This window comes from Eschscholzia californica, unplaced genomic scaffold (genome assembly GCF_041429995.1).
Source record: "Eschscholzia californica isolate CP2 unplaced genomic scaffold, dmEscCali1.0.p SCAF_5, whole genome shotgun sequence".
NCBI classification, from domain to species: Eukaryota; Viridiplantae; Streptophyta; class Magnoliopsida; order Ranunculales; family Papaveraceae; genus Eschscholzia; species Eschscholzia californica.
In genome coordinates, this window is record NW_028238472.1 from 16,457,586 (window position 1) to 16,482,712 (window position 25,127).

Consider the following 25,127-nt stretch of genomic DNA (forward strand, 5'->3'; position numbering starts at 1 on the left):
GAATCACTGGATGCGTCTAAGGAAGGGAATTCTGCTCGGAAGCCCGAAACTGGACCCAAATCGCAGAGTTCGATGGAAAAACGATTAACCTAAAACACGACACAATAGTCCACGCTCGACCTGCCTATAGATAGTGGGCCGACTTGGGCTCCCATGCATTTCACCCGAAATCTAATTATATAATGGGTTGAGAGAGAGGCAGAGAAGCAGTTTTTGTCTCCTTGGTTAAAGATAGATAGAGATAAAGGCGCAGATTCTTCACTTCTTCCGTCTTCTTGATTTCTCGTTTTAGGGTTTATGGTAGGTTTAGCAACACAATTTTATCTCTCTTTAGAACTATCTTTGAAGAGATCATTTTATAGTTAAAGATCTATTCATGTTTCAATAGAAGGAGGTGTTTATCTCCTCAAGGAATCGACATTGCATCTGTTGCATTCCATACTTATGATGATGGTGATTCTGGATTTGGAACTTTTCTTTCATTCATCAAGCGATGATAACGATGGTAATCTTAGATCTATTATCTTCTTAAATTTTTAAGGGTTAATTTTGTTTTGGTCTCCAATTTGTGACCAACTGACTGTATTTGTCTCCATAAGAGTTCGACAATTCGATTTAGCCTCCAGGACCCAAAAATACCCTAATGAGCTAAATGAAATTAATTCCAGAAAAACTCTTAAAACATCATGTTCACCTCGTCTTTACTTTCCTCATCAATTTCTTCACTTCTCTCCTCGCATTCGTCTCTCCCCCTCAACCTCACCATCTTTTCCAACAAAATGTCGCCGACCAACCACTATTTTCGATGACATTCAAACTTAAAGAAAAAAAAATTTCTTCTTCTTCTCCTCCCACCACCACCATCACTGTCGTCCCAACCGAAAACACTAACAACATATGTATCTCTCTCTATACACGAAGGTTTGGGATTTCCCGAAATCTTAGAGTTGGTTGGGATTTCCCGAAACCACCGCTTTGGGGAAAGCAGAAATATTTTCGGAGAAGACGGTGGAAAACAAAAAAATATCAAACCAAACGCACCTTATAAGTCGTCGGCCGGATGGTGCCGTCGCGACAACTTCATCATCTTCTCTATCTCCCTTTTTTTCTCTCTCTCTTTTGTTTCTCTTTCTTCTCTCTCTTCTCTTTCTCGCTCTCTTCTCTTTCTCTCTCTTTCTTTTTTCAGTCTCCGAACGAAGAGGATGAGCCCCTTCGCTGGAGCTCGTCTGGTTTGGTTTCCAGATGAAACCAAAGATGGAGTGGAGGAGAAAAAAAATTGTCGTTAGAGATGGTGGAAGTCGCCGGAGATGGTAGGTGAAAGGAAGAAGAAGATGAAAAGGATTTGGTTGTTTGGGGGAAACAAAAAGTCTATTTTTTTTGTTTCCACCCAAAACTTCACACCCCGAAAAATTTCTTTATTTCTCCGAAACACCGGCCTTTCCCGAAACCCTAATTTGGTTGGAATTAATTTCATTTTGACTCCTAAGTGTAATTTTAATTTTCTTTTTAAAAAAATATGGGCCTCAGGAGTCAAGTCGAACTGCTAGACACTTATAGGCCCAAAATAGACAATTGGTCACATATTGGAGACAGATACGGAATTAACCCAATGTTAATGCGTTTGGTTTTTAGATATGTAAAAAAGAAAAATTACACGCACGATGGTGATCATTTTAGATCCATAACTTTGTAGCTCTGATTAATGTTACAATGATGATAATTTTAGATTTTTAACTTTGTATCTCCGGAGTTTGATTGTTTTGTTTTTCAAATTTTTGATGAATGAGCCGAAATCGGGCCACCCTAAGCCCATCATGCCTGCTGCATGCTAGTACCACAGCGGACCTTGTACAATAAAATTTCAGCCTTGCCTGAATCGAACCTACACGCTAAGTCCATTGATATTTTAGTCCAATCCCGCCCCTAAGTATGCCCTTCTAACCTCCACAAAAATGTCAAAGTGAAAGAATCTCTTTTAACCTTATCATGATCTTCATATGTTTTTGTGATGTCGAAATATTATCGTTAGCGAGTTGAAACGAATTCCACTTTCTTATTCAGACTCCACCTCTACGACAGGGAGCGGTGTTCTACGACCCTCTCTATTTGTAGTTGTCGAAACTTTTTCATGTGTTCTTCTAGAGCCTGTCAATTTCCATACGTCTTTCATAATGTCTATTCTTTCTGGTATTTTCTTCTACCTTCTGCCTAAGCTTCTCCATCTTATCTAGTTCCCCATCTTATCTAGTTCCCCATCTTTAGTGATAAAAGGGAACATAAAGAGGAGTACTTAACGTGATGAATAAATTTTCATAAGGGATTGAAGAGTTTCCCTTCTTTTTCTCTTTATTTTTCATATGGTCTAGCTCTTCCTGCAACCTCAAGAGAGTTGTTTGCATCACCGAGAGTGTATCGACATCCCATTTTATTCTTCTCTTAACCGAGCAGAACCCGTTAGTCTTCTCTTTATCATCTATATATAACAAATGTTGGTGACTTGCTGAAGTGTCACCCCTTCTTCTAGCGCCAAATTGATGATACCGAAAAGTGTCTTCTAGACAATGGCGTGATTGAGATTTTGGGGTCCAGTGCGAACTTTTAACTGGGACCCTTCATATGATGTATGAATCGAAAAAATATTTACGTGAATAAGTCCAAGAACATTTATATTATATTTGATGTAAGTAAATAAGTCTAAAAACACAATTTAACTGAATATTTGAAAGATGCAATTATATGAATTAAAGAAGTATTCTTATAGCAAATGAGAAACATAGACTCATAGAGATGAAGTTAGATAAAAATATCAAATAACCAAATAGAGAAAAAGATTAGAGAGGCCTTTAGAACAGTTATAACGTAATAATATGGGCTTTATATATTGGTGGATGCCCTTAGGTATCATATCCTATAAAAACATCTGAAAAATATGATTTTAGGTTGTCAATGAGGGAACTCAAACACTAGACCTCGTGGGAGCGTAAACATGTGCCCGACCAACTAAGCTATTGGGACTTTCTTGCATATTGTCCAACGGTCCTAATTTTATACTTTTTTTTTTGTTGAAAGGGTCCTAATTTTATACTTAAAAACGCTTTAACGTTATTAGAATGGGGCCTTAGATGGAGAGGGGCACTGGGCGACCGCACCGGTCGCACCCCCTCTCCCATGCCCCTGCTTCTAGAGAATTAACATAAGAAGTAACCTTGTAAGAGCATCTCCAATGCAACACTCAACTTACAAAACTCAATTTGACTCATAGGATTACTTGAGTTTTAAAAAAAAAACACTCTCTAATGCAACACTCAACTAGAGTCTCAATGTGATGTGGCAACAATAAATGTTGAGATACTCAAAAGAAAACTCAATTGTTGAGTTTTCTTTTGAGTATCCCAACATTTATTGTTGTATTTCAATTGGTCCACATCAACATTTTATACATTAAAATAAGAACCAAAAGTAAATCTAAAGTAAATGTTGAGTTTTTTTTAGTGTTGCATTGAAGATGAATTTTGAATTGAGGATCTCAATAGTACAACCTAGGAAAGAGACACTCAACTCATACTTAACACATTGGATTATTTGAGTTTTTGTTGAGTGTTGCATTGGAGATGCTCTAACTCGAGAGAGGGGGAAGTATATGTGAAGACATTCCGATACTCAAGTCAATACGGACGTTTATAAAAGAAATCTATAGACTAGCAAAAATTAGACCCCCTCTCCGGGAATGACCGCAGATCGAAAGAGATCTTCCCACCCACGTCCATAAGAAAACTCAAGAAAGGAGCATTGACTTGATCGATTGACCCTAGAGCAAAATGATTTACTGAATACGCGTATTAGTGTTCATAAATCTTCAATTATATACCCTTTCTTCACTCTCTCTCTAAAGACGAAGAAGAGATCCATCCGCTCGGTAAAGCCAAGCAGAACAGACCGAGAAGAACTTTGTTTCTCTCTCTCTCTACCATTTCTCTGGAGAGAAAAAAGATGTGGAAATTCTCATCATCAAAGCTAAGATGTCTATCACAGATGGAACAACGATTAAAGCAAAAACAAATGACACCAACCACAACGATGATGATCAATAACAGAAGATCTTTCACCACTACCGAAGGTTCTCGTCCATCCATTATCCATAAACGTAGCATTGATATCCTCCATGATCCTTGGTTCAACAAGGTCTAAACTCATCTCTCTCTTTCTCTCTCTCTCTAGATGTCTTGATTATTAGGTGTAATTTAATCTAAATTCAAACAACAGGGAACTGCTTTTTCCATGACGGAAAGAGATCGTCTTGATCTTCGTGGTCTTTTACCTCCAAATGTTATGTCTTCCAAACAACAAATCGATCGATTCAGTAAGTTTTTTTACTTCTTTTGTTATTTTTAGAAGTCAGATCAGTTTGCTCTGTTTGTTGTTTGAGACAGTGGTGTTTAATTGTTTCTATCTTTTAGAGCGGCTAAAAAATGGTGGTTAGGACTAATTGCCTTGTTCATTAATCCAATTTTAACTTGATTTGGTTTAGTTGTGAACAAGAGGTGTTTATCATAATGTCATGATGGCATAAAATTGTCGTATCTAATGAAATTCATTCACTTAAACCCATATTGTATGAACTAAGATCGTAGTGAAATTTTAGTATGAAAGTGCTTGATGCCGCTGGATTGAGTGGTGACTCTCCGCTAGAGAGACGAAGGTTCAAATCTTACTATATCCAGAAAAGGAAAATGTGGGCAAGCTTTTCTTGGTCAAATTTGTCGCATGCTGTATTGAATGTAAACGTTTATGAATTAGTACCTGATTGTGAGGTTTAAGTTTCAAGATGCAGCCAAATCTTGTACTAATCTGTCAGTTAAACTCGGTTGAGTGACTCAGCTGAGTAACTCAAGACTCCGGGTAGCTCGAGCCAAGCTCGTCCGAGTCCCCAAGTTTAGGGTTTAGCACTTTAGCCGAGTGACTCGGCTGACCCGGAAGACTCTGATTTGATGCGGAAATTAACGAGTATTCAGGAAATAAAATTTTAATTGGTGCTTAAGATATCCAGTTACTGTTTTTAACTTCCTGAGATATGAAAAGGCAGGTACAAACTTGGAAATGTGTAATTAATTACTCGTTAAAATATTTAGCAACTACTAACAATAGTTATTAGATATTCAAAGTATTTAGAAATAAGGAAATACCGAAAGATCTTTTAGAAAATATGTAGTGAAAGTTAAGAGGGTTTTAACTACAATTTTTGAGAAGAAAATGAAGAGATAAATTGATTCTAGAGAGAGTAAGTTTAAAAAGAACAAGAGCTGGACGTGTGTTTTTTTCACGTACACCTGACTCGGCCTAGTGACTCGACTTGGCTCGCACCCTGACTCAGGCTCGGCCCCTGGCCTATCCCGAGCGGAATCTGAGTTTAACAGCTGAGTTTTGAGGTAGTATACTGAATCTTATTGGGTTAACAAAATGAAATGTACGTTCATTTCACGCGTGCTTCCTGATGCTAGTTTCACCCGTAATTGACTAATTCTTCTAATGTGTGGTGCAATTTAAATTGGATTTCTTATTAGAAACTTTATTCTAAAACGATCTTGCACATTTACTTTCTATTATATCTCCTTTTTGGTGTTAATAACAATTCTCAAATTCATCATGTACTACAAAAAGAACACAAAAGTGAATGGTTCCATATCTTTTACAGTGGCTGACTTGAAAAGACTGGAGGTTCACGCACGAGATGGACCAGCTGACCCATATGCTCTAGCTAAGTGGCGTATACTTAACCGTTTGCATGACAGAAATGAGACTATGTATTACAAGGTATGTTCATTACTCCAGTTTACTGAGTTTGTTTTATTTTCTTCAGTTGAAGACATTTGGGTTTGTTAACTTATTGGTGGGGCCATTAGTGCTCTATTCCAGCGGAGACAAGAGAAATGGTGACTCATCACTCAATTTTAATACCCCTTGTCCTTTTGCAGGTTTTAGTTGATAATATTAAGGAATACGCACCTATAGTTTATACACCAACTGTTGGGCTAGTTTGCCAGAATTACAGTGGTCTGTTTAGAAGACCAAGGGGAATGTATTTTAGTGCACAGGATCGTGGAGAAATGATGTCCATGGTTTATAATTGGCCAGCCGAGCAGGTATTTATTCTTGTTAATTGCAGGTTCTCTATTCTGATGCCAGTAGCAGATCGCCTGCTACTACCAGTTATTTACCATGTTAACTTTTAGATCTCTTTCATATAAATTGATTGTTTAATTTACGCATGCAGCTCTATTATTTATGTATTGTTTACTTTTACTATCTTTTTCTGCAAAGACAATCACTCTTCTCGATTCTTACTAAATTTTGTTTCATTCGGCTGTTGTTAAGTGTTATTAATCCAACTTTAGTAGAAATATTTCAGTACAGACTTCTTTAGGCGCTCGGGCATTTCACTGCACAACTCTAGAACACTACCAGTAAAGTAGACGGGTCTTTCTTATCATTGCGAATCTTCCGTTGGGAGAACAATGTCCTGGTTAATTTTTTTTCTTACAGATTGATTGGGGTATTTCACTTATTGACTGAATATCCTTCAGAGTTATGATGCTATCTTAGTTCTCAGAATTAATTAAGCCAGGCAAAGAAGTAACTGAAAGTTCTTCCCCTGATCCCCGTCAGAAAGAAACTCATTCTTCTATATATTTGCAGAGACTAGAGTTAACATAGATCATGAAATATATACAAGTATCCCATCTAATTTGGCAACTCACATAAGTTACATGTAATTATGAGATTAGTTTTATTGTTATATTAGATGTGCAGGCATTATTGGTAACATGATTTGCATCATAAGTGAAAAACAAAGGGGCCTGACATTACCGGTATGACCGGAAGTGCATCCTCGAAAAGTTTTCGTTGGTGTCTTGCTTTGAGATATGCTTGTCGAAGTACTTTTTGTGCAAAAAGAAGCCACTTATTTTGTTTCACTTGAGGACTTTTGGTAATTTATTATACTGCATTTGCATCTTTTCTATCTCTTAATTCAATCAAATTATTAAAAGAAAATCAGTTACACTATTTAACACTATTGTACATAATATCATATCCTAGGAAGGACATAAGGTTGTTTATTGATATTGTACTGTAGAATTCCTCGGAAAATCGAAGAATTGGAGTTCATGATATATTATCTTGTAAAGAGAAGTTGGGATTTAAGGGGGAAAACTGGCTTTACACTATATAATGCAAAGTTATTGATACTACAATGTTATATGATAGGTTGACATGATAGTGGTGACAGATGGAAGCAGAATATTGGGGCTTGGAGATCTTGGCGTTCAAGGTATTGGAATATCAATAGGGAAGCTAGATCTATATGTTGCTGCTGCTGGGATTAATCCTCAGAGGGTAATCTATCATCTTCTTCTTCTTAATATCCACCCCTCCGGATGATGAAATGAATCTTCTTGATTGTTGAGCATTACGATACTGATAAAATGTTTTACAGTCCCGTGCATCATGACCAATTCTTCAACAGTTCTTAAACATAATAAATTTGTCAATTGGGATTGATTACTGTAGACCCTGATACCTTGGGGTGTTCTCCTCTTCCAAAGAGGGTATAAGGATGCTGGCATCAACATATCTGATTGCATCTGATCTTGAGAGATGTAAAGGGGTACAATTTAATCCTTAAGGAGATATCTGTAGAAAATAAAAAATGCAAAGAGGGAAATATGAAGTATCCATGATCGACAAGGAAAACTAGGGAGATGTCTATAAAAAACAAAAAAGTTAAAAATAGGGAAGTAAAATATAAGCCATCTTGTACAATCTCCAAAACTATTAACAACTGAAAACTAGTGATTTCTTTTGAAGGATTTGTGGGAGCGAGAAAAATATTCTAGACTATTAACAACTGAACACTAGTGATTTCTGTTGAAGGATTTGTGGGAATGAGAAAAATATTCTAGTTGATGATTCTTGAAAATTAGGTCATTTCACTCAAACGTAAGGTTCGATTGCTACCAGGCTTCATCTGTTTGATGTTCTCCATCTTATCATGTTGTATCGTTGCTTCTGGATTTGAGGGTGCTTAAGGAACTGGAAATGATTCATATCTATATTTCTGTTTTGTATATTTTTATTTAAACAGTAAAACATTGTAAGCCCTTTGTTTAGAGGGTCTGCATTGGAATTTATTTTAATATTTTCCTGTTAAAATAGGTCCTTCCTGTGATGATTGACGTGGGAACTAATAATGAGAAGCTTCTGAAAGACCCTTTATGTGAGAATTCCTTGATCATTTGGCCTCTGTTCCATCTTCTGATTCTTTCTATTGTTTTCAGTTTGCTAAGTTCATGTTTGCATTTTCCTGGTTCATCTTATTATTTTCTGGGCAATATAAAAATCATGTTATCTTCCAACGTGTTACCTGATGTATGCATGGATGACAACAGGATGTGGACCGCATAGCAGTGTTTTGGTTGGCCTGACTTTAGCCAAATTGCAGATTTATGTCTAGTATTAATTCTTTTTTGTATATAGACTTGGGATTGCAACAACATCGTCTAGATGGTGATGAGTACCTTTCGGTTGTTGATGAATTTATGGAAGCTGTTTTTACACGCTGGCCGCATGTGATTGTCCAGGTATTCTTTATCATGATTCTTTTTCATATCCTAAGCTGCTAATTTGTTATTCAATTAGGAAGTACTAACAAGGTTTCTGTATGGGCAGTTTGAAGATTTTCAGACAAAGTGGGCTTTCAAGTTATTGCAGCGTTATAGATATACTTACCGTATGTTTAACGATGATGTTCAGGTAAAGAATGCACTATGCCAGTATCATATGATATGGTATTATTACAAGATTGTAGATTATATAATAGATGTCTCTCCCATGTTCATTAAAAGTCTTGTGTAGACTGTTTAATGGGCATTGGGCCATGAGAAGTGGCGGCATGTGCTTGATACCTTAGATACAGTTTTAGTAAACTTGGTCTTTGCTTTTCAGAAATGTTTCAACAATAAAAGCAGATTCTAAGTACTAGTATGAAATGCAGATTCAGAAAAAGAACTCATCCTTCTTTTGTACAAGTCGATTACCTTTTTATTATATATCTTGCTAACTTTCCCTACTGAAATTATGTTGTAGCCCTTATTATAGAGGTAATGCCTCTCTCTTCAAGCAATTCTAATTCTATGAAAACTCGAAAGGAATAAAAGTAGAAACTGTCCTACATTTGCAATGTTAATTAATTGGAAACAGAGTAATAACTATGATAACATAAACTCATCTGAAGTAGAAACACTGTACCCAAAGGCTTGGTCAAGTAGGCTTTTTGGAGTCCACTCTCTTAATATAAAGTTAGTTACTTGTTTTTGAACACCCATCTGATTGTCTGTCAATTATACACAACAGGGAACTGCAGGAGTTGCAATAGCTGGTCTTTTGGGAGCTGTTCGAGCACAGGGAAAACCAATGATAGACTTTCCAAAGCAAAAAATTGTTGTTGCTGGCGCTGGAAGGTTAGTTGTTGTTTCTAAAGTTTTCAAATTAGACTTCTAGCCTCTAGCTACCGAAAGTTTGTTTTGCCTCTCTATATGTGTTGAGTAAAGGCATAGTTGAGTTAGAACTCTAGCAATTAAAGTAGGAGTCCGACCTTCGGTTCAAAGGCAATTGGCTTTTTCAGCAGATGGGTTTGATGCCTCTAAGCTAGTACCTGTTAACTTAAGCAACTCAATAAGTGAGAAGAAAGGCGAGACCCTTAGAACTACGTTGCTGCTTCAACTCAATCCTAGCTAAGTCCAGAGTCCAGACTAATGGGCTGGTTAAGATCTTTCTACTTTAGGTTTCCTACAATATTTTCTTCTTCGCAGCATGTTTAGCTTTAATTATATGGATATTTAATACAAAGGTCTCGCCATTGCTTGATACAAATTTCAGTTTTCTTTATAACTAGTGGACCTCATGTTCTGGCATATTACTTGGTAATTAGCAGTAACACCAACAGTGAAGGATCTTGACACTATACTGTATACATACTTCACGGTACCTTGTGCTCTTACAGTGCAGGGATAGGAGTTCTCAATGCTGCAAAGAAAACTATGGCAAGGATGCTGGGAAATAACGAGGCTGCTTTAGAAAGTGCTCGGAGTCAGTTCTGGGTTATTGATGCCCATGTGCGTATTCAACTTTTAGTTTCTAAACTTGGGCCGCTTTGACTATAATACATTCTCCTATACATTTCTTCTGTATTTAGTGCTCACTAAATCAAAGTTTTTTCCAGAAGAATCTTGCATTCCATTAGTTGGTATAATGGTATTTATGTTGATTTTAATTATGGTACTGAGTGGAACTTCAAACTTAAGTGGAAGATTTACGCCTTCACTGACTTGGTAAATAAGCTGAGTGATTTTCCTTATTGAAATGAAGGGCCTTATTACAGAGGATCGTACCAACGTTGACCCAGACGCAGTGCCATTTGCCAGAAAGGTCAAAGAACTTGGCCCTCAAGGATTGAGGTCAGGGGCGAGCCTAGAAGAAGTGGTATGTTGATGTTATTTATTTTAGTAAGTAATTTTAATAATTTCTAGATATTGCATGAAACAGCATGTTGTCCATTGACTCCATTTAAGTTCATTTGGAGTTTTGACAGAAGGTATAAAGAAAAACTCTGGCACTTTTCAAATGCCAGCAAGGTAGTTCTGAAATGTCTACCCTATGACTAGTTTCAAACAGTTCAACATTTAGCTTTTTTATTCATTAATCTAGAGGGCATGAATGAATGACGAGAAAACTCAATTTTACCTGTGGGTGTCTCACTGATTGGAACCATTATCCCATTGCTAATTACGTAACGTACATAAGTATACTAGTAATTGAGTTTCTTTAGACTTTAGTCACCGGAAGCATCTAGATACGATTTGTTTTATCTTTTCCATTAATCTGGGTTCTACAATCAGTTGTAATCACACGTAAATAGCTCATCAAGAACTTATATTATTGTCCCTGTTGAAAAATCCACTATTTCTTTTTGATGCATTACTTCGTACGTCACTATATGTTTTAGGATATTGGATAACTTCAATTGAGATGAAATCTGTCATTGCTGTTTATAACTCCAGTCAGTGCTTACATCACAAACTGATCTCATTTTGATTCAGGTTCGTCAAGTAAAGCCAGATGTTCTTCTTGGATTATCTGCAGTAGGAGGCTTGTTCTCAAAAGAGGTATAGAAAATCTTAAAATTCGATATTTGAATGGGCTGAGGGTTGGGAAGAAAGCCCGCGACCCCGAATCCGCCACGCCCATCCGAGGCTGGCTGAGTCCGTGGAAGCCCGATGTCCGAGACGGATACTATCCGACCGACCGACTAGAACTAGTGGACATACACAACGCCTTGTCCGCTGACGCCTGATGCCCGACCGTCCGAGTCCGACCGATTAATTGTCCGCCCGACCACCCGGTTATACAATCAATGCCTATATCTATGCATACATACTAGTTGTATACATATATATATATGTGTGTGTGTGTGTGTGTGTGTGTGTGTGTGTACCAGTCAGTGTATATATTTATTTATATAATATATTGTGGGTGTTTGTAATGTAGTGTGGCTGTGTGGGATCATAAAGTTATGAAAAAGTAAAGGAACCGGTAGGCCAAATAAGTCATTCTGTCGTATGGGAGGTTGAGCACTTGAGCAAAGGAAACTAGTCATTGGGATGCCCAACAGTCCCACACCGGTAACCTAAACATTTGGTGGAGGTTTGGGGAGTTTATAAATAAGCCTCTCTAGCTAACACTCGTAAGAATGGGCCGAGTTCTAAAAGCACTTGCCTAGTTATGCGCACTTTTACATGGCCGGGCTTGGGTTGTGGTAATATTTTACCCAATGCCCCATTGTCCGGAACCTGCAATGCTCGACCTTTTTGGCGGGTTCGGACGGGCAATGGACACACAAATTTTGTGAAGTTTCCGTCCGATTGTTGTGACGGTCAGGAGGCTTGGGTGTCCGAGCCGTCCGACCAGATAGGGAGATTAGCCGTGGACAATCCGTCTGGTCCGATTCCCACCCTTAGGCTGATCTATTTGTGTTAGATATAACTCTGAACTGCAATTTTACTTATTTCTGTTCCATGCTTTAATTTTACTTGATTTATGTATAATCTCACCTTCTTTAGTGGTGCTTATCGCCGCGGGCCGGGCTGAAGCGGGAAAAACGGGCCAATCTGGGCTTCGACCCAGGTCACCCAAGCCTGGGCTGAAATAGTGTCGGGATGGCCGGTTGATACATATAATCCCTTTCAAGCCTGGGACTGGACCTACTAAACCCCGAGCGGGTCGGTTCGGCCTTCGAGCCGAGACCAACGGGACGGATCGGGCCGGGCTGGTCAGTACATTGTTAAAAAAGAAACACAATTTGACTTCGGAGATGAAGTTTTTTTGGTTATAGAAGATGTGAACAAGGCTACCAGATTCGTTGCACCCCCTTGCGAATCGCGATCTGGTTCGCGCGTACTCTTTTAGGGTACTTTCGCCTACCAGATCGCCAGATCTAGCGAAATGCTTTTCACGAAGAACAGGAGAGTGAAGCAAAGACATACCTTAGATTTGATTTGTTGAAGCCTCCTGATTCTTCCGAAGTATTAAGTTCTTGGTGAATGGATCAAGAAAAAATATGCAGAGTAATATAAAGAAGAAGAAAAACTTTAAGAAATAGCAAGAAGCCAGAAAAAATCCGTTCTTTTTTCTTCTAGTACTCTGTATTTTTTTTTCATGTATTAGTTTTTCCATTTTCTTGTTTAGTGTTCTTCAAAGAAAGAGAGAGAGAGAGTAGTCGGACTGTTGCTGCCTTATGGTAAGAGGAAAGAGTAATTGTAGGCAAGTTTAACTTTAGGGTTTCCTAAATATTTTAACCTTGATAAATTGTGACCATTGGATTTAGATTTTTAGGGGATTTGACTTTTTCTTAATAAATTACAATAGTAAACAACCACTAGGAAAATCTCCAATCGATATTCTGTAGGGGTTCAAAATTTTTACATTAAAGACTTCCCAAAAACAAGATATTCTTGCGTTGGAAATCAAAGAAAAATTAGGGAAGTTATAACAGAAAAAAACCGAATAAGAAAGGCTGGCCATTAGTTGTTTCATCCTTTATGTGTTTTGAAACATTCATGTCTATAATTAAGAAATAATTTTGGAATATCTTATTAAAGTAACGAACGAAATTTTATATTAAACGAATTATGTAGTAAGGTTACCAGATTCGCGGTACGTTTGGTATGCGGTACGAAAACGGGTATGCGGTACGCTTATTAGAGTGTATCCGGTACGTGGGGGTGTACCTCTTTGTTACGCTAATTCGGTACATAATTCGCTCAATATAAGATTTCGGTTCGTTAGTTTGAGAAGATATTCCAAAGTTATTTCTTAATTATAGACATAAATATTTCCAATGCAATAATATCTTGTTTTTGGAAGTCTTTAATGTAAAAATTTTAAACCCTAAAGTATATCGATTGGAGATATTCTCCTAATGGTTGTTTAATTTTTAAACCCTAAAAATCTAAATCCAACGGTTCCAATTTATAAGATTAAAATATTTAGGAAACCTTAAAGTTAAACTTGCCTACAATTAGTCTTTCCTCTTCACATAAGCATCAACAGTTCGACTACTCTCTCTCTCTTTCTTTGAAGAAAACTAAACAAGAAAATGCAAAAGCTAATACATGGAGAAAAAAATACAGAGTACTAGAAGGAAGAAGAATAGTTTTGTTCTTGGCTTCTTGCTATTTCTCAAAGCTTTTCTTCTTCTTTACATTATTCTGCATATTTTTCTTGATCAATTTACCAAAAACTAAATATTTCGGAAGAATCGGGAGGCTTCAACAAATCGAATCTAAGGTATGTTATTGCTTCACTGCACTGTTCTTCATGAGAATCGGTTCGCTAGATCTGGCGATCTGGTTCGCGGACGTACCCTTCACGTACCGGATACACTGTAATAGGCGTACCACGTACCCGTTTTTGTACCGCGTACGGGAACGTAACGCGAATCTGGTAACCTTGGATGTGAAACTAGGCAATTTGGGTTCCCATTTAAGTCAAATTATTGGCTTGTTTTCTGCCATTCCCAACTGAGAAAACAACAATATCATAAGACTTAGAAGAAACAAACACATGAAATTCATCAAAAGATCGTTACCTGTTTAATTTTTTGCTTGACCCTTGAACTATTTAACCTAATAATCTACTCATCTTATATATATACCATAATCAAAATAATTTGAAAGGAAGTGAAAGCTTATAAAGGGTTTTCTTTTAAGAGGGCTATAGAGATTTCAAAGCATATACACGGAAGAGATATATGGGAGAAGTAAAGTGACCATTCCGCTGGGTACTTCAAAAAATCTGAGGGTTGGAACGGGCCGTGCCGGGTCGCTGACCCGTCCTAACAGCCTGGCGGGCTTTGCTCCAACCCCCTTCCTGCCTATCCGGGCCAGACTGGCCGGCAGGGCTCAAAACCAAGTCCAGCGCGGGACCTGAAATTAACCCAGACTTTGGTCCGTCTAGGGTCCAGTCTGGGCCGCCCTTAAACGGGCTGGTTCCGGCGCGACAAGCACCACTACCTTCTTCAAACTTAAAAAAATGAAATGTGGAGTAAACCTATTCTATTGAGAATGTGTTTGGTCGACTTTTCCCTGTGAAAGAGATCTTTTTTCCTAACTAAATTAGACATGTATATGGAACACTAACATAACTACCCATAACCTAGTTAGGACCCCCAATTATCTTCGGACTACGGTTACTACCTAGGGCTACATAAAATGACTGTAATAAGCTGGGTACATGATACCCCAGGAATTCAAATCTGGGTCAAAAAGATGAAGAATTTTTTTTTTATAAAACATTGAGATAGACTAATTGTCGACTGTTTTAAGACAGAGAAATTGAAAGAAATATTACCGAGTAGTATTTCATTTTATCAGGAAATAGCAAGTCTATTTTAGTTCAAATTCTATTAGCAAGTAGCATTCGATTTTAGGCCTTGATATAAACAGGAATCCAGGAATTCCGCTATAGTGTATTTCTTACTGTAATGCCATTATAGGATAATATATTATCGAGGATTGAGGTGCCGACGCTATCTCCCCCTCTGATTTCTCACCTTATTGTTTTTTCTTTTCACATTTTGACTTCATTGTTGAGTTTTGTACTTTTCATCGCGATCAACTCTCTAATAGCTTTTCAAGTAAACAAGCGTGAAATGTAAAAGGAGGACAAGCTTGTGGATTTGGTTTGCTAACTTTTTATTGCATATATTTAGGTCTTGGAGGCACTCAAGGGTTCAACTTCGACAAGGCCCGCTATCTTTGCCATGTCAAACCCTACGAAGAATGGTACTTTAGGGTGCAAACAGATTTATAGTATGATTTCTTTCAGTTAATATCTCCTCATTGAGAAATCTTTCTTTACAGCTGAATGCACCCCTGATGAAGCATTTTCCATTCTGGGCAATGATATCATATTTGCAAGTGGAAGCCCTTTCAAAGATGTTGATCTTGGTATGAAATCTTATGAACCTAATGGAACAATAAAGTGCACTTAAATTGTCTTTTACTAATGTTTATTAGTTTTCTCCATCAAATGTGCGTAAAAAAAATCTCAGGAACACTATTAGTTAAATAATTTTTCGTACATCTGAATAAGAACTATATAAACATTGGCACGCAACGACAGTTCAAGACCCAGGTCATGCTTGAATAGTGTGTTCGTATTGTGAATGTTGTCTATTAACTTCATATAAGCATTTTGTCAATTAGCCCAAACAAATTTGTCAAATGAAATGGTGTGAATGTTTCCACTCATCTTTTGACGAAAAATGTGCCTTAATATCATCAAGGAATGTAAATTCAGCACGAAATTTATTTCCTTGACTAAGAATTGCTTTTTTTTTGAGAAAAGTTCGAATTAATATTGAAAAAAAAGAATACAACTGGGAGAAGAAAAGGAAAGAGGAAAGGAAATGGGATGGTTTACAATAATTACATTCTATTTATTACACCATCCCAATTCGAAATGAAGTCGAAGTATGAAAAATCTTTTTGCCCAGCCTATACTTCTGCTTCAATGGAAAAGCAGTCCAAGGATGTCTTCCACTTCTAAGTTGAGGCAAGCATAGGAGTCCTTGAAAATACCATCATTCCATGCCTTCCATATTGACCAACAAATAGCGGAAGGAATTAGATTCCAAAGATCTTTCTTGGCTCTCTTGACTGGGATTGATCTATGATATCCGAGACTGATTTTCGATAGCACCATTGCTATCCTTGGTTGTTGATGAAGAAATTGCACATATATCAACTTAGTTAAATTTCGGTCATTTCGACAGAAATATTTCGAAATTTAATTCCTCGCATATCATTACTATCTAAAAACATGTTATTTTTGTTGTTTCCCCTTTTAGCTAATCATCGCAATCATTAACATTTTAGGAAATGGTCAAATTGGGCACTGCAACCAGGGAAACAACATGTATCTCTTCCCAGGGTCAGTTCATATTTGCTCTCTTCGACTTTGATCCGATCAACTCGTTATGCATAAGTTTCCGGGATATAACCTATCCATAATGCAGGATAGGGCTTGGTACACTGTTATCTGGTTCTCGAATCATCTCCGACGGAATGTTACAGGCTGCAGCTGAATGGTAACTCTCAAGAAACTGTGTCTGCCTTAATTGATGCTCGACCGAGAACTCTCTTTTGATAATTTTGTTTTTCCACATTTTCTCATCCTCTTGAAACTGCAGTTTGGCAGCATATATGACAGAGGAAGAGGTTCTCAAAGGGATAATATATCCTTCAATTTCAAGGTAGATTAAGGGAACCCGATTTCAGCTTATTAATGTCATATGCTTTATGCCTCAAGTATTTTGGCTTGATTTATTAAATATGTATGCAGTATCCGTGACATAACAAAGGAGGTAGCAGCAGCTGTTGTTAAAGAAGCTATTGAAGAAGATTTAGCAGAGGGATACCGTGACATGGATGCTCGAGAACTAAAAAAACTAAATCAGGTATATATCTTTCCTTCGAGAAACGAGATAAAGAAATAGCATATATATATATATGATTGCCTGCAGTTTATCTTATAATGGGGAGGCATGACCTGTGACTAGAATTTGTAGGTCCTCATCATTCACAAGGTCTCACCTATAAGAGATTCTACTCGACCAAACTTGACGCTTTGATGTAACTATATGATGTGGAGGCATAAGATCAAAACATAGATAGATACAATATAGGACCTAATATTCGTAGTTCCATTCAAAACCTATACACCACAAGATAAAATAGAACACGGATTAAAGTTCAAATTACTATCCAAAACGTGTTAATGGTATCACACGTAGAATTTTGGAATGACTCCGTCAGTGACCTCACGTCATATATTTGCTTCCATCAACTATCTTTTTCTGATAACAATGGTTCTTCCTTTTCCAACTACCTCTATTTATAACGCTTCCTTGAACAAACCAAAAGCTCTCAAAATCTAATTATGTATAAATAATGGAACATAATAAGCTATGTAATGAAACCAAGAATGGATCTTTATGAACTCATTCCGTGACCATTATCCCTTGTATTCCGGAGTAACTATAATATCAACTGAAACTGCATTATCATCAAATGACATCCTAGCTATTTGAGGTTAGCAAGAGCAAGATCTAATTTTTTTCCCCATTCATTTCTATCAGACGTTCAGAACCTGTGACTTTTGTTAGAAAAATGATGCCGCCTCTCGCAAATTAGAGTTTGCATGACTGAAGGCTAGGGCAGCCGATTTTCTCATTCTTAATCTCAAATGGAATCTTAAGCAACCTAGAGTCACATAACGTATTTCAACTATTTACTCATAACAGCATATAGGGACCATCTGAGACAGGGCAACTTCATAAGTCTGGGGTTTACGGTCTAACTTATAATTCCATCGGCTATTTTATCAACTTCGTCGGTATGAGCTGATCTTTTTGTTGGTTGGTGGTGTATACATACTGCAGGAAGAAATTGTAACTTATGTGAAGAACAACATGTGGAATCCTGAATATCCAACTATGGTCTACAGACAGGATTGAACTTATTTGCAGGGGGATAAAAGGGTTATTCTTCCACCTATGGTAATTTTCAGGTGTCTGTAAAGCAAGAGTTAATCATTCCATCGTAGTTTCATCTTCGACTTGGTGTCTTAACCTACTGTAGCAAAACTTGCTGAACCATCTGATCTATAGCACTACGTAGCAAAACTTGTTATTCTTCTAGTAGTGTGTGTATGACCTACTGTACTGTCTGACTATTTGTACCTAATCAACCAATTATTACTGAATTAGGTTTTTTATTCTCATCTATGTTGATTGAAAATCTCTTAAGTTTAATAATAATAATCAAGGTTTTTTTGTGCTGAGATTTGGTACATTGTATTGCGGTTGTAGTTTATCGGCTTCTTTTATGTTCCTACCTTAAGGGAACGGAGTGCAATTACCACAAATTTTACTTTGTAAGTGTTTCGCAAGCAGGAGTACATCATTATTCGTATTCTCAAACGGAAAAGGATACCATCTGAGAGGAGTTCTAGACTCGGGGATGGGTGGGCGTGTGTTTTCTTTTCGTTGGGGTTGTCTATCTAAACGTCTATAGACAAAAATGATCTCTTTCTTTTGACCAAATCAAATAGTAAAATATTGTTTGTTATTGAAGTTTATGTAATTAATTATTTCCTACCATTTTGTTTGGGTGGGACTCCTTTTTCTTACATAACATTCGTTCGTTTGTGGTATGATGCCAATTCCAATAATATTTTTCTAGTTCAATACTGACAAAAGGTTCGAATTAGTTCCGTACGGGTGTATTTAACAAGGTCAGCGCTTTGGGGAAAGCAAAATAGTTTCCGGGGTGTGAAGACTTTGTCAAAAATTGGTTAATTTTGTTTGACAATTTTATTTTGTAAGTTGTTAGAGGGAAATAAAGATAAAAATAAAAAAACCTCCACCTCACCTCACTCTCTCTCCACCTCACCTCTCTCTCTCCACCTCATCTTCTCTCTCTCCACCTCACCAGCTCCTTAAGAGGATAGACAAAAATTTTCGGGGTTCGGCTTAATTTCAGATGTTTCACTCACTCTCTCTTTCTAGAAACTTCGGCGCATAAGGTATGCGCTTCCTTGAGAGGATCAAATCACTCCTTAGAATAAGAACCTGCAACATCCTTTAATTAAAGGTCTGACAGCTCCAGTTGTACTCGTTTACTTCAGGCATGATTTGGAACCACAATCACCACCAATTAGTTAGCTAAAACTTCAAGTAAGCCGAACTCCTCTTTTATGTAGCAATAATTCTAACTTAGAACAATAATGAGATCTCTATAAACCTCAAGAGATAGTCCTACGAATATCTTAGGCAAGACTCCAGATAGAGAAAACTCTAGAAGAGAAGACAGAGATCGAGAGAAGAGAGGTGCAAAGAGGTAGCGAAAGATGAGTAAGAAAAAGAAATTTTGTTGCCTCGGGTAATTTGACAAAACTCACGATTCTCTTTAAAATTTTGTATCTCGCAAAATTTGACAAAATCCTTCTCTTTGAAATTTTGACACAAAAAAATTGTCTCGTTTTTCTAACACGTCCGTCTTTAACAGAATATTTTTAAGTGTCAACCGTAAATAAATTCCCCTCAATAAATTAAATTCCCCAAAAGTCTAACAAAATGGTTCAGAAGGAGTGATAAATAGTTTTTACACCACCTTTATAAATATCAAAACGATCGTTTTAAAAAACATCATTATTGATTTCAATTATTCAAGCAGCATTGGCCCATAGAGGGAAAAAGCATCAGCATGTGTATTCAACAAATCCTTAGAGATATCCAACAACTTATTCATATTAGAACAAACAAACATCTCTGATTTATATCCGCCAATAAAACCAACACTTAAAAACCCTAATTCAAAATTTACCCAACTTCCTCAAAATAACAGACTTTATAATCCAGAACTGAGTAAAAATAGCTCTTCCACAACAACAATGATTAGGCAATCAAAGAATCAAACCTTCAGCAGGTGGGTTGGTCTTCGAAGAAGGAGTCTCATCTTTTCCTTCACTTTTGGGGCTCTCAGAAAAATGTCCATCTCGAGGACTCTCAGAAAGATGAACCTTAGCAAAGTCTTCCACCATTGTTCTTCTCTGCTCATCCTCTGCTCTACCGGCTTTCTCTCTTGCCATTTGCCCTATTCCACCGGCTGCATTAGCAACTTTAGTAAAAGCACCAGTTACCCATGAAGTCCCTGTCGAGACGAACTGGTTTTTCATTATAGCAGAACCTGCATTACACACTGTTTGCTCCGCAGCAGAAAAGGCAATTTTGGTTTTCTCATAAGCCTGATACTTTTCCTCCATTTCCTTAACTTTGTCATTCACTACTGTTGTAGTCATACTTATCTTGTCGCTTAGTCCAACCTTTTTGTCGAGATCGACAACTTTAGAAGTTGCAGTCGTTGTGAATTGGTGTTTGTCGTCGAATTCCTTTGCTTTGTTAAGAGCACCTTTGCCTAGGATGAATCCCTTGGCTATCATACTGCTTACAACATCTTCTGCTTTTTTAACCACAGATTCAGCAGCACCAATTTTATTTTCCTAACAAGATCGGACAATGATAAACAATTATTTTAGCTTTCGCTATCATACGTAAAGAAGACTGAAATAACCAGTATGTAAGCTTACCTCAGGCGGAGGTACAGCAGATGGTGGAAGCTGGTAATCCAGAGCCGGGGTTATGGTGATGGTAAGATCAACCACCCTTGCTCCCTGTAAAATAGCATATTGTAAGAACGGGAATAACCAGGTGGACAAAAACGTTGCAGAAAGAGAAAACCGTTAACCAATATCTCTATTTTCATTTAGCAAACAAAGCATACAGAGACTTCAACAATGAGTTCATTACGAATGTTTCAAGAGCAAAGTGGTCATTGTGGTCAATATAAAGAATAAAATAGTTACTTGCAAACTGGTCATCTGGAAAGGTGCTAAACTATAACAAAGTGGTGTGAACTGTGAAGAATATTAATAGAGACATGGTGGAGCAGCAAAGGGGTTTTTGACAACATAGGACCAACGGCAGAAAACAAGAGAAAATACAACTGAAGGACAAAGATAACAATTATCTCTGAAACAACATATACATGAAACTCCTCAATCATTTAGGCGCAACAACTAAACCTTGCGGAGTGAATAAGTTCGACTATTATATGGAGGCTTACAACAATATAACTTTACAAACTTGGCATTCTGGGTGTTCGACTCCATTCATTTAGAGACAACTTCCGAGATAGGTAACACTTGCACTTGTTCTACAATACATAACTAATAAATGGGCTGCTGGAAAAATATTGATTCGATGAACCTCTGAAAGCAAAAGAGAGTACGTGTCTAGGCATAAACTCTAGGCACTTGACACTCGAAATTCTCATTTGCAGTTAGGCAGTTCACATAGTAAAAACAAGACGAAATCTAGAAGGATTTATTACGAATTCCTATATTCTCTACCTCATACAAACACCTCCATGCTCCAATATAATGTAACAATTACTGTCAAATATAACTTCCAAATCTCTTCCAAACGTTAAAAATATCTGATGTGTAAGAATCATGTAGATTAAATTTTGACCAAGGAATCAGCCAAATGAGGACAATGAGAATTGTAGCAAAACACCATCACAGGTGAACATACTTTTTATTCATAAAGGGTAATTGGGTGTTTGATTTAAGAGTCCTACAACAGGAGGAGAATATGGTCACAGATATGTCTAGTTAGGAATAGGATGCCTAGAAATGCATATCTTCCAATAAGAAATACATTTAGTACAATTTACAAAAGAAAAATGTTTACAGGCATTCACGAAAGACGAGAAATTGTGACTACACTGAGAAAGTTAGAAATAACGAATGTCATAACAAAATTAGAGAAGAAATAGCGAACATACTGAAAGAAGAAGAGCAGTCTCTGCTCCCTGTACATCTTTAAAGGTAACATAAGCAACTTGAGATGGCTCATCCTCCCTGTAAGATGAGAGAAAAAGCTTTGGTGAACATAGAACTGAAACACAGAGTAAGCAGAAGAAGAAAAAATAAATAATGAGGTCCGTAACCGTTTTCAAAACTGACCTTAGCATTTCAACATATTCAATGTCACCAGAGAAAGAAAAGAACTCCTTAATGTCTTGCTCAGTTGCACGTAAGGAGATATTGCTGACTTCCACTGTTTTTGTCTGGAAAAAATAATTGTGGTAATTAACATAGGGTGGTGATAATTACAAAATTTGCAGATATGTAAAAGAAATTATGCAGATGATGGAAACATCATCTTGTTTTATTATGAAGACGATCTACTTAAGAAGAAAAAAATCCTCATTGGAAATGGATCATCCTCTATGGAAACATCATCTTGTGTACCAAAACTCAAGCGTATGTCTGAATACAGGAAGTCATTTTGTAATACGCAAAGTCATAAATGTTATTTTGTTTAAAGGGGAACCAAGAATACACAAAAAATAACACATCAAGAGGTATCGCCAGAGTACTATGCCAGAAATGAATGGGTAATCCACTGAAGTCAGCTCAACTTCAGTCAAGACGGAAATAAGTCCCTTACCTAACTACAAAGTTGTCAAGTCGCTCCATAAATGTATTGGAGTTATGTTTAAGCTGGGTATATTTCAGAGTTCCATTATTTACTCGTAGTTTCCAACTTTATTTGTTGTTTTTCTGAAACTTTTACTTCAAACCAAAACATTCTCAACTTCTCTTACTCTTTTCTCCTCCAAATTCAGATTAAAGCATACTTTTCATCGAAATGTTTTGTTATTAATATCGAAATATATATATAAAGAATAAAACCAAAATGTTTCGTCAACAACCCTTGGTTGGAGTGAGTCGTAAGAAATTTAGTCTTCCACTTTATAGGTCAAAGGTTCGAGGCACACTGACAATTCAAAAACTCATTTGTCAGCAGAATGTATGAAAGTTCAAAGGTTAAAGTGTCTGCTTTTCCTGTTTTTCGGCTGCCAGCACAAATAAATGTCTGAAAGGGTATCTGAAATTCATTTAAAGACTGGGCACATGAGAAATCTGATAATATAATTAGAAGGTCTCAAGCAAGCATCATGAATTTCTTGATGTTCTTGGACAATAAATAATCTTCTTGCATAAAGATGTATTTTGAGAGATAGAAACGCCAATGCATAATACATTTGGCTAAATCTAGAATCATCCGATTCATTGTAATCCTATAGATTCAATCCAATCAAACAAGATACCAAAAAAAGGATAAGTAATTACTGTAATCAATAAATAAATTAAAACCCAAGTTTCTAAACCCTATATAGAAAATTGAATGGAACAAAAAATAAAAAAAGAGAAATATATAAAAAATCAGAAACTAACCGGCATTTGAAATCCCTTTTGTGTTGCTGAAAGATCTTTTTGCGTGATTAGAACAAAAAGTAGGAAGATCGAGTGGATTCGTGTATTTCGGTGGTGGTGGTAGAAATCAGAATCGGGGTGGGGTCTTCTGTGTTGAAAAATTAGAGAGATGAAGAAGAAGAAGAACTCTGAGCGCGGGCAACGGGATGTGGTGGTGATGGTGTGTGACGAGAAGGGTACGAGATTAATAATTAATTAAATTAAATTAATACTTGTACGCGGTTTCGTCGTGCGTGTTACTGACGTTCATCATGGACCTCACGTCACCATTTCGGAAATTTTATAGGCGCCATACTTTTTTTTTTTTTTTTTTTAATATAGGCGTCACCAATATAATACTTCATGGTCAATAGGTGGTTTCATTATAACATATAATACTTAATTATATATTAACTAGGTATAACTCGTGTCTCCGACATCGACACTTTTATTATGCACTTTACGTATGTAGATTGTGTGTAAGTAGATGCTAAAGAAAAAAAATGCAAGTAAGGAAAATAGAAAGATAAGAAACTCACCTTGTATCTGAGATTAAAAACATAACAGAAACAAAATTACTTACGTCTGAGATAATACTAAACGATTTTAATGAAACATAAATTGATATATTATCATTTTTATATACCTAAATGTGTTCTAATTATTAAGTTTTGCAACATTGTAGATAGGTAGAAATGATTTAGTGTCTGATGCCCACATGGGAGAACAAAAAAGAGAACGGTAAGAAAAATTAAAAGATAATTCCATACTTATTTTTTAGATTTTAGCAGCACTGTTGTAATAAAATACATGGTAAAACGTACCAAATCTCTTTGTATATCAATATAATGAAAAGTGTAAGGCCGAAGTATCACTTTTGTGCCAAAAGTTAAAAATAAAAAACACGCATTAGAGGTTTTAAAATATTTAATATTGTAGTTCAACTCTTTTTTTTGGCATTAGAGGTTGATTATTGGTGTCACCCCATCCTTTTACAAAAATCCTATTTTAGGATGAACATCTATTTTTATTTTAGCTTTGATGGATGAAGAAATACCTAATGTCTTAATACAAAAAGACAACGAATGAAAAGAACGTAGATATATAAACTCAAACATAAATATTAGATTGTCCCCGAAATACTTTCAGTTAATTAAAAAGAAGAGGTAAAACAAACTTTGCCAATAAGAAGATTAGTCTATCTCAACACAAATGCTTCGAGATCCAGATAATAAAGATTGAGTCGAAATTTCCATTATGGATGTTGTTGGAAGGTCGAAACAATGATTCGAATGAGGGGACTAATGAGAAAATTAGTAACTGAAATATTTACTGAACAAAGTTGAAAATAAAGATGGAGAGATAGGCGTTAGAGTTTTGGGAGGAAGAAGATGAGAAAGAAGTCACATGTCGAACAAAAGACGGGTTGGGAGGAAGAGGATCTAGCCCGTTAAATTAAAGTTCACCTATGTTTTGTTATATTATATCAAAGCGCATTTCAAAATAATATACGTTGACTGTGCTACCCGTATTTGACGAAGGACTATATTATAAATTTCGAAGGACTGCTAGATAATATCTTTTATTAAAAAATGATGTTTGTCCCATTCAGTCTTTTTCCTTCTATT

General features: G+C 36.6%; 2 protein-coding genes across 2 annotated transcripts; one reads left to right on the forward strand and one right to left on the reverse strand.

The window, feature by feature from the left end:
* Positions 1 to 3,476: 3,476 nt before the first annotated feature.
* NAD-ME1 (NAD-dependent malic enzyme 1) lies at positions 3,477 to 18,456 on the forward strand. The gene is made up of 19 exons (XM_086643409.1): positions 3,477 to 4,182; positions 4,264 to 4,360; positions 5,693 to 5,811; positions 5,973 to 6,140; positions 7,264 to 7,392; positions 8,212 to 8,272; positions 8,533 to 8,636; positions 8,725 to 8,808; positions 9,409 to 9,515; positions 10,058 to 10,169; positions 10,423 to 10,536; positions 11,154 to 11,219; positions 15,323 to 15,395; positions 15,474 to 15,560; positions 16,491 to 16,545; positions 16,631 to 16,702; positions 16,805 to 16,867; positions 16,957 to 17,071; positions 18,056 to 18,456. The coding sequence occupies exons 1-19, from the start codon at positions 3,991 to 3,993 to the stop codon at positions 18,128 to 18,130; spliced, it is 1,893 nt and encodes a 630-aa protein (XP_086499535.1). The 5' UTR covers positions 3,477 to 3,990; the 3' UTR covers positions 18,131 to 18,456.
* A 1,406-nt stretch (positions 18,457 to 19,862) lies between these two features.
* LOC147537472 (binding partner of ACD11 1-like) lies at positions 19,863 to 23,727 on the reverse strand. The gene is made up of 5 exons (XM_086643411.1): positions 23,482 to 23,727; positions 22,204 to 22,307; positions 22,023 to 22,098; positions 20,764 to 20,847; positions 19,863 to 20,676 (listed from the first exon to the last, which is right to left on the reverse strand). Exons 1-5 carry the CDS (start codon positions 23,485 to 23,487, stop codon positions 20,080 to 20,082), a joined length of 867 nt encoding a protein of 288 aa, XP_086499537.1. The 5' UTR covers positions 23,488 to 23,727; the 3' UTR covers positions 19,863 to 20,079.
* Positions 23,728 to 25,127: the final 1,400 nt, after the last annotated feature.